This window comes from Perognathus longimembris, chromosome 28 (assembly GCF_023159225.1).
Source record: "Perognathus longimembris pacificus isolate PPM17 chromosome 28, ASM2315922v1, whole genome shotgun sequence".
Lineage (NCBI taxonomy): Eukaryota > Metazoa > Chordata > Mammalia > Rodentia > Heteromyidae > Perognathus > Perognathus longimembris.
Window position 1 is genome coordinate 873,895 of NC_063188.1, and position 10,793 is coordinate 884,687.

The 10,793-nt window shown below is 53.7% G+C and overlaps 1 protein-coding gene and 1 non-coding gene across 4 annotated transcripts; both read right to left on the reverse strand.

Moving 5' to 3' along the window:
- Nucleotides 1-21: 21 nt before the first annotated feature.
- Rpl10 (ribosomal protein L10) lies at nt 22-10,320 on the reverse strand. 3 transcript variants are annotated; one of them, XM_048336378.1, is made up of 6 exons: nt 2,294-2,454; nt 1,428-1,486; nt 1,227-1,334; nt 984-1,122; nt 326-488; nt 22-247 (listed from the first exon to the last, which is right to left on the reverse strand). In XM_048336378.1, the coding sequence occupies exons 1-6, from the start codon at nt 2,314-2,316 to the stop codon at nt 95-97; spliced, it is 645 nt and encodes a 214-aa protein (XP_048192335.1). In that variant the 5' UTR covers nt 2,317-2,454; the 3' UTR covers nt 22-94. The 3 variants fall into 3 exon arrangements, with proteins under 3 accessions (XP_048192335.1, XP_048192336.1, XP_048192337.1); XM_048336379.1 differs by lacking the exons at nt 1,227-1,334; nt 1,428-1,486; nt 2,294-2,454 and adding exons at nt 7,583-7,584; nt 10,310-10,320 and having other exon boundaries at nt 984-1,209; XM_048336380.1 differs by lacking the exon at nt 22-247 and having other exon boundaries at nt 384-477; nt 2,294-2,455.
- LOC125344391 lies at nt 532-667 on the reverse strand. The gene has a single exon (XR_007209517.1). It is a non-coding gene; the product is annotated as a small nucleolar RNA SNORA70 (small nucleolar RNA).
- Nucleotides 10,321-10,793: the final 473 nt, after the last annotated feature.

A 10,793-nucleotide genomic window follows, 5' to 3' on the forward strand; every position in this document is an offset into this window, starting at 1 on the left:
AAGAACTAGATGTAAGACGTATTAGACACAATGCAAGTTTTATTGGTGAGCATGATTAAAGTGGGGGGCGAGTGTGTAGTTTGGTGAGGGGTCCTCATGAGTGCAGGGCTCGCCACTTATCCAGAGGACCACGATTCGGGATGTATTTGACTCCACAGCCATCTGGGATGAGGCGCTTATCAGCTACCATGTCTTCAAATTCGTCGGCATTAAACTTTGTAAAGCCCCACTTCTTGGAGATGTGGATCTGGGGATGAATGATTGGAACAAATAAGTGACGTGAACAGGAACAAGGAAAGGTAGAATGGCTAGCAGCACTACTTACCTTCTGACGACCAGGGAACTTAAACTTGGCTCTGCGAAGGGCCTCAATCACATGTTCTTTATTCTGCAGCTTGGTGCGGATGGACATGATTACCTGGCCAATGTGAACCCTGGCCACAGTGCCCTGGGGCTTCCCGAAGGCCCCCCGCATACCTGTCTGAAGCCTAGATAGAGGGGAGTAGTATGAGAGGCACGAAAACACTGGAAAACTGTCTCCAAGGTCCCTTAGGGCAACCCATACAAGCAACAGGTTGCCGTACACTACCAAGGAGGTTGCTGTCTGCAACCAGTGCACACCAAGTCCCCATGAGTAAAGGGACCTGGTCGGCTTAATTGGCTGCAGAGGATTCTCAATGTGATGGTTGAGGCTCCACCAAATGCTATAGACAGCTCTCTAGCTACAGGGTTGCTAGTAGCTGATTGCTATCATGATCACCATAACCACCCCCCTTCCACCTGTGCCCCAGAATCTGCTCAGCTTGAGCCATGCTTCCACCTCCCCTGGTTATCTGGAGCAGTCAGTCCTGTAGATGTGCATTTGTTAGCCCTTTAATTCACTATGAGTGTCTTGACAATGTGAGGTCCTTTATTGTTTCTCACAAAATTTCAAACCCAGCACACAGGTGTCATGTATTGGCAAGATTCAAGTCTCAGCTCACCTGTCAGCTCCAGCACAGGACAACATCTTGTTGATGCGAATGACATGGAAAGGGTGCAGTCGCACTCGAATATGAAAGCCATCTTTGCCACAACTTTTTACCATGTACTTGTTGGCACAAATACGGGCAGCCTCCAGGGCTAGGAGTAAGGAAGGTAGGAAAGTGAGAATAGTATAGAACAAGCACAGCCCTTCCCAGCTCAGGAGGTAAGTGCACATAAGTTAATCTACAGTCCAACCTCACCTTCAGAGGAGAGCTGTTCGTACTCATCTGACACCATGTGTCCACAAAGTGGGAACTCATCTACTTTTGCCTTCTTCCGTCCCAGGTCAAAGATGCGGATTTTGGCATCTGGAAAAAAAAGTTGGTTGTAAGTGCAATGTCTTTGCAGGGAATCTGATTTAGCAGAAATCAAACCACTGTGGGAGCTCTTTTGCTACTTACCAGGGACACCTCGACAAAAGCGAGACTTTGGGTACGGCTTGTTCTTACAATACCGGTAACTGCAGAAGAAATACACAGAATGGTGAATACATTTTCTTGAAAGATCTCTTGAACAATTACAAGGGGGTGTGATGTATGAATTTGTATATTTGTAGAAATTGTCCCCTAAAGTACAATGGCCCTTTTATCCTTTCTAGGCAAATTATCTCTTGTTCCAAATTTTCCTTTGCATTGACAACCAATTTCCAGCATATTTGAACAAGATCAAGTAAAGCATATTTGAATGTGAAGTGAAACCTTTCTCTACAACGTTACGATAATCCAGCTTCAAACTTTCCCATTAAACAGCACGGCACTACCAGCACGGCGCGGTGCACTATAAATCCTATACATGGTTGCCAACTCGAGACTTCCGGGCACGTGATAGAATCGGGCACCCGAGAAGCCACTGTGCGCCCCCTGCAGCACGCACGAGGCACCGAGCTCTATTCTCCGGGTGCCCTGAAGCGTCCCTTGGCCACCGAACACAAGGCCCGGAAGTGAAACCGGATCGGCACGAAAAGATCCCGAGACAACTGTGCTCCGAAAGCACGGTGGAGGTGCTGGGCGGAGCGCAGCGCTGCAGCCGCTCGTCTCCCAAGCCGACACGGAGCAACCGTCAAATCCGGGGAAGCCCCAAAGTAACTTTCCAAGAAAAGGAATGCTATCAGTCACCAACAAAAGCAAACAGAAAAGTACGGCCAACATGGAGTCGATTCCCAGGACAAGACTGCCACGGGAGGGAGGCTCCACCCAATGGCCATGTTTGGGGCCAAAAGCAATTCGGTCCCTTTCCGAAGCACTGAAATAAAAAAGACTGTACTCACCACCGGGCGGGGCGGCGACCCATGGCGACACCAGAATCTTCAGTGGCTGCAACGACACAAAGAAAGTTGGGATACAAGGCGAAGGAAAGCTTAAACCCCTGAGGAGAACGCCAAGGCCGCTCTACCACACAAGAGGGAGCGCATACTCACCGCGCCGGAGGAAAAGAGGCGCTCCCACGCTTGCGCATGCCTTATATACGCCGACTCTCTTCCCGCCCGGGAACCATAGAGTTCCAGCTAGAGGGCGGGTGGACGCTCTATCATGGAAGTGAACCATAGATGAGCTGTTCTTCTGCGCCTGCGTAAAGGACGAGCTTCACAGTCTTTGAGTGGGGCGGTGACGAGGCCCCAGACGACGGACGGGTTGCTAGCCAATGGGAGTTCGACACATCAGCTCGAAAAGTTAGCTTCCGGCTGGCCATCTTGGGCGGAAATTTAACCGGCTTTACCGTGTCGGGGTTACACATATTTCATGACTTGAAAGGGACCCCCGCGTCAGCGCGGGTACCCTGTAGCTGGCGCACACAGACAAAAACACTGCAGGATTTCCTCCAGACTCCAGAACCTGGCGGGAAAGCACAGGACTGAGGCCGCCCCTCCCATCCCTTTGTCAGCCGGGAAAGTGGAGCAGGGGAACCACCCCACAAGCTCCCTAACCCCACAGCACTGCACGTGTTTTCGGAGTCGTGTTCCATATACCCATCTCCGGCTGCCTGGGGAGCCTGTGCCTTTCTGCACAGAAAATTCCACTCGGAATTAGGGCTCTGGAGAGCTCGCAGGCACAACTAGGCTCTAGCCAGTCGAGAAAACTTTCCCAGGCAACATTTGGAGACGGGGAAAAAGGGAGTGAGTACCGGGAACATCCCCCGCCCATCGCGCTGTGGCGCCTGAACGCCGGACGCACGATCACGTGGCCTCGGACCCCGCCCCGATCCGGGCCTCTCGGTTCCCCGGCGCCCCCTGGCGTGAGCTCCGCCCTCCCGCCGATTCCAAGGGCGGCTGTTCTCGGCCCCACCCCGCTGCCAGCCTGCCTGGTGCACAAATCGCTACGGGGCGGTTCTCGGGCTAGCACCCACACCTACCGTCTGCGCATTCCCGGGTGATGGCTCAGAGAAGTTGGGCGGGACTGCCTGGTGCCTGGCCCGGGCGCAGCTTCGCAGGACGCCCGTGTTCTGGGGACGCGGTGAAGATTCTCAGGGGTGTTTTCCAACCGTCCTCCCCTTGCCCCCTGACAGGTGTAGGCCATATTTACATTAGCAAATGGCCAAGCTCCCTTTGGGGAACGCTTGTGGCATGCCCTCACAGCCGTGGCGATCGGGGGACACCAAGGAAAGCAAACATACAAAGCACAAGCCAGGAATTCACACACACGCAGTATTAGCGATTCCATGTATTTAGAAACAAAAGCATTTTCTTCTTTGCTTTAAGCCTTACACGCTCATAAGGTACAATAAAAGGGCAGCTCTTTTCCACTGACTCAATTGCTTTCCCAAAATAATTAGTAACCAAGCAAGGGTATCTTAAAACACATCTATCCTGCAAAAACAAACACTTGAAAAAGTGGCTCTTCTTCACATAAAACATGTGTTGAATGAAGTTTAACTTCTGTCAAAAATGCACACTTCCCCTGAAGAGAGGACATAACCAAACCCATCCTTTCTTTGAACAGTGTTCAGACATCAATGACCAAAGTTCAGTGAACAGGTCAGGGTTAAAGAAAAGGGAAACAAGAAAGGCTAAATGTGCTGTGTGTAAGAACAAAACGTAGCACTTACCGTAACATAAATTTGAGCCAAACCCTAAACGACTTTTTTCCCTTCATGTTACACCAATTGCACCTATTAACAAATATGCCTACATCTGTGTCTCCGTTGAGTACTGTGTATCTTCCTAACAAAACTTCTTTTTTTTTTTTTTGGCCAGTCCTGGGCCTTGGACTCAGGGCCTAAGCACTGTCCCTGGCTTCTTCCCGCTCAAGGCTAGCACTCTGCCACTTGAGCCACAGCGCCGCTTCTGGCCGTTTTCTGTATATGTGGTGCTGGGGAATCGAACCTAGGGCCTCGGGTATACCGAGGCAGGCACTCTTGCCACTAGGCTATATCCCCAGCCCCCTAACAAAACTTCTTGACCTCCATCCAATTCAATGCATCCTCCAATTCTTTTCTGTGACAACATCAAGAACTTGGTACCCAAGGACCTGTCAGAGGTATCATCTCATTTGAAGACCTCCTCCCTGCAGGATCACCGGCACCACTCCAGTAACACTTCCAAAAACTTTACCTCCCCTTCCATCACAGGACTTAAGTCTGATGACTGAAGCAGGCTAAGACTCCACTCGATCAAGTTGTATCAGGTACATGATTCCCATAAAGAGTATATTACTGACTGCATATTTCACTTGTTTTTATTATGTATTTATAGTTTTTACTAGATTTTTTGTGCCAGTTCTGGGGCTTAAACTCGGCCTGGACACTGTCACTAAGCTTCATTGTATTATGTAGTAAATTATCCACAAAGCCACATATTGAAGGATCACATCTTGGACTCTTTATTAGTAGTCTGTAGGCAGCCAGTTGCTACAAAGGCCTGCAGTCCGTAAATACCCTTAACACTGTTAGGAAACAGGCCAGGGAGAAAAGAACAAAAAACAATATCAACAAACCAATCCAGCTCCAATGGAGAGCTGACTTGGGATGCCACGGTGACTGGAGACAAGCCAGGAGACAGGAAATGAACATGGAGACATATGGCATGAACAATGGTGCCTAAGCTGGCCTGACCCTAAATAAGGTCAGGTCAGGGAGCAGGGTCCTAGGAAGCTCCCAGTCGCAGAAACTTGACAAGTTCAGTAGCTTATAGGCCATGTGTCTCTTGGGATTCAGGCACACCCTTCAAGACAAGATGCTAGATAGCACAACTTCCATGTGGCCAATGATGGCACTGGATAGATCTAACCTCCATATTACAGTAGCTCAAGGTTAGAGCTCTACCACTTGAGTCACAGCTCCACTTCCAACTTGGTGGTTAATTGGAGTTAGCAGTGTCACAGACTTTCCTGCTCAAAGTGGCTTCGAGCTCCAATTCTGAGATCTAGCCTCCTGAGTAGCTAATGTTACAGGTCTGAAGCACTGGCACTCAGCTTTTACTAAAGATTTTTTTGTCCCTCATGGGGCTTCAAGTCAGGGCCTGGGCATTGTCCCTCAGATATTTTATTCAGGGCTACTGCTCTACCAGTTTTTTTTTTTTTTTTGCCAGTCCTGGGCCTTGGACTCAGGGCCTGAGCACTGTCCCTGGCTTCCTTTTGCTCAAGGCTAGCACTCTGCCACTTAAGCCACAGTGCCACTTCTGGCTTTTTCTGTTATGTGGTGCTGGGGAATCAAACCCAGGGCCTCATGTATACGAGGTAAGCGCTCTTGCCACTAGGCCATATCTCCAGCCCCTGCTCTACCAGTTTTACAAACAGAATGATGAAATATTTTTTAAATGATTCACATTCTATCATTCTCCTTTCCTCTTTCTCCTGTTCATTGTCTGGAGGCAGGCTGTGACTCAAGGTCTCATAATTACTTGTCTTCCTTTCTCCCAGAGTCCACCGGGAGCACTGCTGAGGACAAGTCCCAGGTGTGTGACACTCACCAGTCCCGATCCTTGCCTAGTCAGCACCAGCTCCGCTTACCGGAAAACCCTGGCCCCACCTGCCCAGGCACGCGCAGGAAGCACTCACAGATTCTACCTAGCAGCAGCGCCTGCCACTTCAGGTGTGGACCTGGAACTTCGTAGCTGCCTGAGGCAGAGGGAGGAGGCGCCGTGGGCCAGGTCCCCTGTGCAGTGTGCAAGGCCGCCCGCTCCGGGAACGGGGGGACGCGCATGGTTCTCTGCCCCCTTCACCAGAGCGGCTGCTCAGAGGGCAGGCGGGCGCCTGTGGCTGATGGGCACCCGGGTCTGCAGAGACCCTGTCCACGCAGGCCCCGGGAATCTTGCTGTGCCGGGCGGGGAGGAGAGGGCAATTGCCAGCTTTGCACTGCCTGGCTCTGCTCACCGGGAGGCCGGGCTCCTCTCCTTCCTGCCAGTCCACAGGGACTCTCGGTGGTGTCCCCATGCTACTGTCCTCGTCTAAGACCCCACGGGCCAATATCCAGTCGTGTGTGTGTGAGTGTGTGTGTGTGTGTGAGTGTGTGAGTCTTGGGCGATGCTGGGGATCCATGATCCCGCCCTCAGTGACTGCGCCGCCTGCAGCCCAGTACTGTGAGGAAACTCGGTCCCCACGTGTCAGCTGGCAGAAGGACTTCCGGAGTCACCGCGTGAGTGGAAAGCCCCAGGGGCTCCCCCAACCCTCCCCACTCCACACCGGGTTCTAAACTCCAAATGGTGACACGGAGCCAGGCTCTGCGGGCGTTTGCCTGTGACCCGAGCACCCCGTAAGTAGAGGTGGGAACCTGGAGGCCCCACGGTGCGCGACGTGGGGGACTGTCTCAGACAACACAGACAGAAGGCCGGGGAGCCCAAAGCGCAGAACCATGGAAGAAATGGACAGCACGCCTCTCCTGGGGGGGGGGGGGGGGACACCACGACAAAGTCGCATGACCCGGAAATCACACAGCCCTCATTGAATGTTCGCTCACATAAGAACCTAGAACGTTCGACAGCCGGCCCAGCAGTTATTCCCAAGGGTCAGAAGGAGATGTCTGCCAGCTGTGTGTCCAGGGAGAGCCATCCATGGTGGACGTCCAGCATAGCATGGGTGACACCTGAGGGGAGGGGGGCGGACAGACACGAGGAGAGGGGGGTGAGCAGGCACGAGGAGGGGGGGTGAGCAGGCACGAGGAGGGGGGGGGCCTGGGGTCTGGGGGTCTGGGGGGGGTGAGGCCTAACCAGCAGCTGCTGCTGAACGCTGAGAGCTGGCAGCTGAGGGCTGGGGGGCGCCACGCTGCACGCGAAGTGTACACAAGCTCTTGGAGCCGCTGGTTCCACTCCGAGCTGCAACCCCAGGACAAAGCCTCGCCCGCCAACCCCGGGCAGCTGGGGTGTGGCCAGTGGCACGCCATTTGCTGAAGCGCTAGGTGGCCCCGCGCGGGGTGCGCGGCCCACCACGGCGGTGGCAGCCCCGCCCACGCCACAGGACGGACCCCACTGGGCAGAGCAAGCGTCCGTCACACGCGAGGGCGGGACTTCGCCTCCGGCTGAGCTTCCCTATTGGTGGCTCTAGTCAGCAAGGGCCGCAGGCCTGTAGGCCCAGCTTCCGGGCTGCACCCGCCCGCGCAGGCGGAAGTGGAGGCGGGCCATCCAGACGCCTTCCGCCAAGGTTCCCGCGTCTCCGTGCTGGGGGCCCGGACGCCGACGCCCCCTTAGCCGGGGTGTACGGGGTCTCGGCTCTCCTGAGGCGAGAAGCCGAGGGGCCTCCGCCGAGCCCCAGCCGCGGGGGCCCTTGGGGTGCCACGGGCCCGCCCCTCCCATTCCCCAACAGGGCCGGTGTGAACGGTCACTCGGGCCTCCGAGAAGGTCCGGGGGGGGGGGCGGTGGTGTGCTCCCCAGGGAGCTCAGCACGGGGGGTGGGGGGTCAGAGGGCGAGGCTCGCCCCCTCCCGGGCCCTCCCCCCCCCTCCGCCAGCCCCCCGCCTGGCGCAGAGCCGAGCGCGGTCACGTGGCCTCGGACCACGCCCCCGATCCGGGCCTCTCGGTTCCCCGGCGCCCCCTGGCGTGAGCTCCGCCCTCCCGCCGATTCCAAGGGCGGCTGTTGTCGGCCCCACCCCGCTGCCAGCCTGCAGGCCTGGGTCACCAACTGCCCTGGAGCCAGACCGGCACGGGAACCCGGTCCGCTCCATGGTCCGGGCCCACAAGGTGTTGGGCATCAGCTGGAGCCCCTTCGTTCCTGACTGTGAGGTCAATTGAGACAGGGTCAAGGCGAGCACAGGCAGAGATCAGCGCTGTTCTCTGGAAGTGCATGTGATCAGAAATCTCTTGTCCAGGTGCATGTGAACACTTAGCCAGTGGTGTCAACACGCATTGGCCCACGGAGGATGCCAACCTCACCTAGAACTTCGAGTTGCTGCTGCCCCTACCCCGCCCCAACTGGGAGGCCCTAGTTTCTGGGTGCTGATGGCCTGGCCACCTGTGAGCATCCATGTTCTGCTGGCCTTACTGGTTGGTCTATGTGTTGCCACTTTCCAGAGCTGTGCAGTTCTGGGGCCCCAGCATCTTACTGCTGTGGGACCAGGTTCCCCAGGACGGGTGCTTGATCCTGTGGAAGCTCTGCCTTTTCCATTTCCTGCCCTCTCCTGGGCCTCTTAGCCTGGTCTGGGCCTGGGTCAGATGGGGCCCAGGCCTCTGCCTTATGATTTCTTCTCTATGGTAGGCTAGGAGCTGCTACTCACATCTTGCTAGTGGTGCTTCCTTATGTTCACTTGTCTCTTCCCTTTGTTGCCAAAGGCTCAGAGGTTTGGGCTTAGGGAGAGGATTTTAGTTTTTGTGTTGTCAGAATGTCTAGACTGGGGCTGGGAATGTGGCTTAGTGGTTACATCACTTGCCTAGCATGTATGAAGCCCTGGGTTCGATTCCTCAGCAGCACATAAACAGAAAAAGCCAGAAGTGGCACAGTGGCTCAAGTGGTAGAGTGCTGGCCTTGAGCAAAAAGAAGCCAGGGACAGTGCTCAGGCCCTGAGTCCAAGCCCCAGGACTACCAAAGGGGCGGGAATTGGGAATGTAGCTTAGTGGTAGTGCTTCCACAGAATGCATGAAAGCCTGGGTTTGATTCCTGAGTACCACATAACCTGAAAAAGCCGAAAGTGACACTGTGACTCAACTGTTAGAGTCGTACGTTTCAGCAAAAGAAGCTCAGGGACAGTGCCCAGGCCTGGCAAAACAAGAAAAAGAAAAAAGAAAACAAAATGTCTAAGGTATTTCTAATGGCTTGGGCCTTCCTGGGCTATTTTCCAACTTCTGAATATCAGATGACACCACGCTTAGCATCTACCCCCAGTGACATTTGTTAAGTCCCACATTCCTGAGTGACAAGGTCCTAGAAGGGCTTTGTGGCTAGAGGGGAGGGGAGACAGACTGAGGTCAGGAAGGGGTAGCCAGTATCAGGCATAGTTTTTTCTGTGTTCCAGTACTAGGGTTTGAATTCAGGCCTTTGAGCAGAGCTTTTTTTGTTGTTGTTTTAGACTTGAACTCAGGGCGTGGACATTGTCCCTGAGCTTTTTTTTTTTTTTTTTTGCCAGTCCTTCCACTTGAACTCAGGGCCTGAGCACTGTCCCTGGCTTCTTTTTGCTCAAGGCTAGCACTCTACCACTTGAGCCACAGCGCTACTTCTGGCTGTTTCCTACATATGTGGTGCTGAGGAATCGAACCCAGGGCTTCATCTATATGAGGCAATCACTCTTACCTCGGCCATATTCCCAGCCCCTGCAATGGCCAGTCTTTTCTGAGTAATTTATTAGAGATAAGAGTCTGACAAACTTGTCTGTTTAGGTCAGCCTTGAACTTCAGTCCTCAGATTTCAGCCACCTGAGTAGCTAGGGTTGTAGGTGTGAGCCACTGTACTTTTTTGATCAGTGCTGGTCCACTATCACTTTAGCTGTGCACAGCTCCACTTACGGCTTTTTTGGTTGGTTAATAATTGGAAATTTCTCACTAACTTCCCTTCATGGCTTTTTAATTTTTGTGTGCTAACTCTGGGGCTTGAACTCAGCCTGGATGCTGCCCTTGAAGTTCTTCTGCTGAGCTAGCCCTCTATCATTTGAGTGACAGCTCTACTTTTTGGTAGTTTATTGGAGCTAAGAGCTTAATCGACTTTCCTGCCTAGCTGGCTTAGAATTGTGATCCGCAGACCTCAGCCGCTGAATAGTTAGGATTACAGGCATGAGTCACTGCCACCCATCTTGTTCTCTCTCTCCTTGGACGTCTCCCTATGTATCACAAGCTGACTTTGAACAGGACAGATCCCATGCCTAAGGAGGCTGTTCTTCCCACCCCTCCCCCCATGCACCTCCTGTCCCAGCTAAAGCTGGGAAATTTCTACAGACTTCACAAGTGAGGGGTCAGCCTTCCCCCTCCTGTGTTGAGTAGTAGTGTGACAAGGGGCTGGACTTTACTAGGGGCTTGAACTCAGGGCTTAGGCTCTGTCCCTTAGGTTTCAGCTCAGGGTTAGCACTTAACCACAAGAGCCATAGCTTCTGGCTTCCTGGTGGTTAATTGGGGATCCATGTCTTCCAGATTTTCCTGCCTGGACTGGCTTCAAACTGCAGTCCTATGATTTCGGGTCCTGAATAGCAAGGATTACAGGTGTAAGCCGCTGGCCACCGGCTGGACTTTATCCAGTGTCCAGCTTGCTAAGGGCTCTGCTGTCTTACCTGAAAGGGACACCATTGATTCGAGTACAGGGAGGAGTCAACCTGTAGGATGTGTCCTGGCCAGAGAACCTGGCTTCCTGCATGTGCCCGCAAGTGAGTCTTTGGCAGTCCCTGGCTGGAGCTGGCTGGGGTGCAATGGGCTATCCAGACCCT

What these genes read in the sequence shown, in the direction of transcription:
- Rpl10 (XM_048336378.1), bottom strand. Translation starts at nt 2,316, where the DNA reads ATGGGTCGCCGCCCCGCCCGGTG. An exon ending in GGTCGCCGCCCCGCCCGGTG is followed by an intron (nt 1,487 to 2,293) that starts GTGAGTACAGTC and finishes TTTCTTCTGCAG; the next exon opens with TTACCGGTATTGTAAGAACA. An exon ending in CTTTTGTCGAGGTGTCCCTG is followed by an intron (nt 1,335 to 1,427) that starts GTAAGTAGCAAA and finishes TTTTTTTTCCAG; the next exon opens with ATGCCAAAATCCGCATCTTT.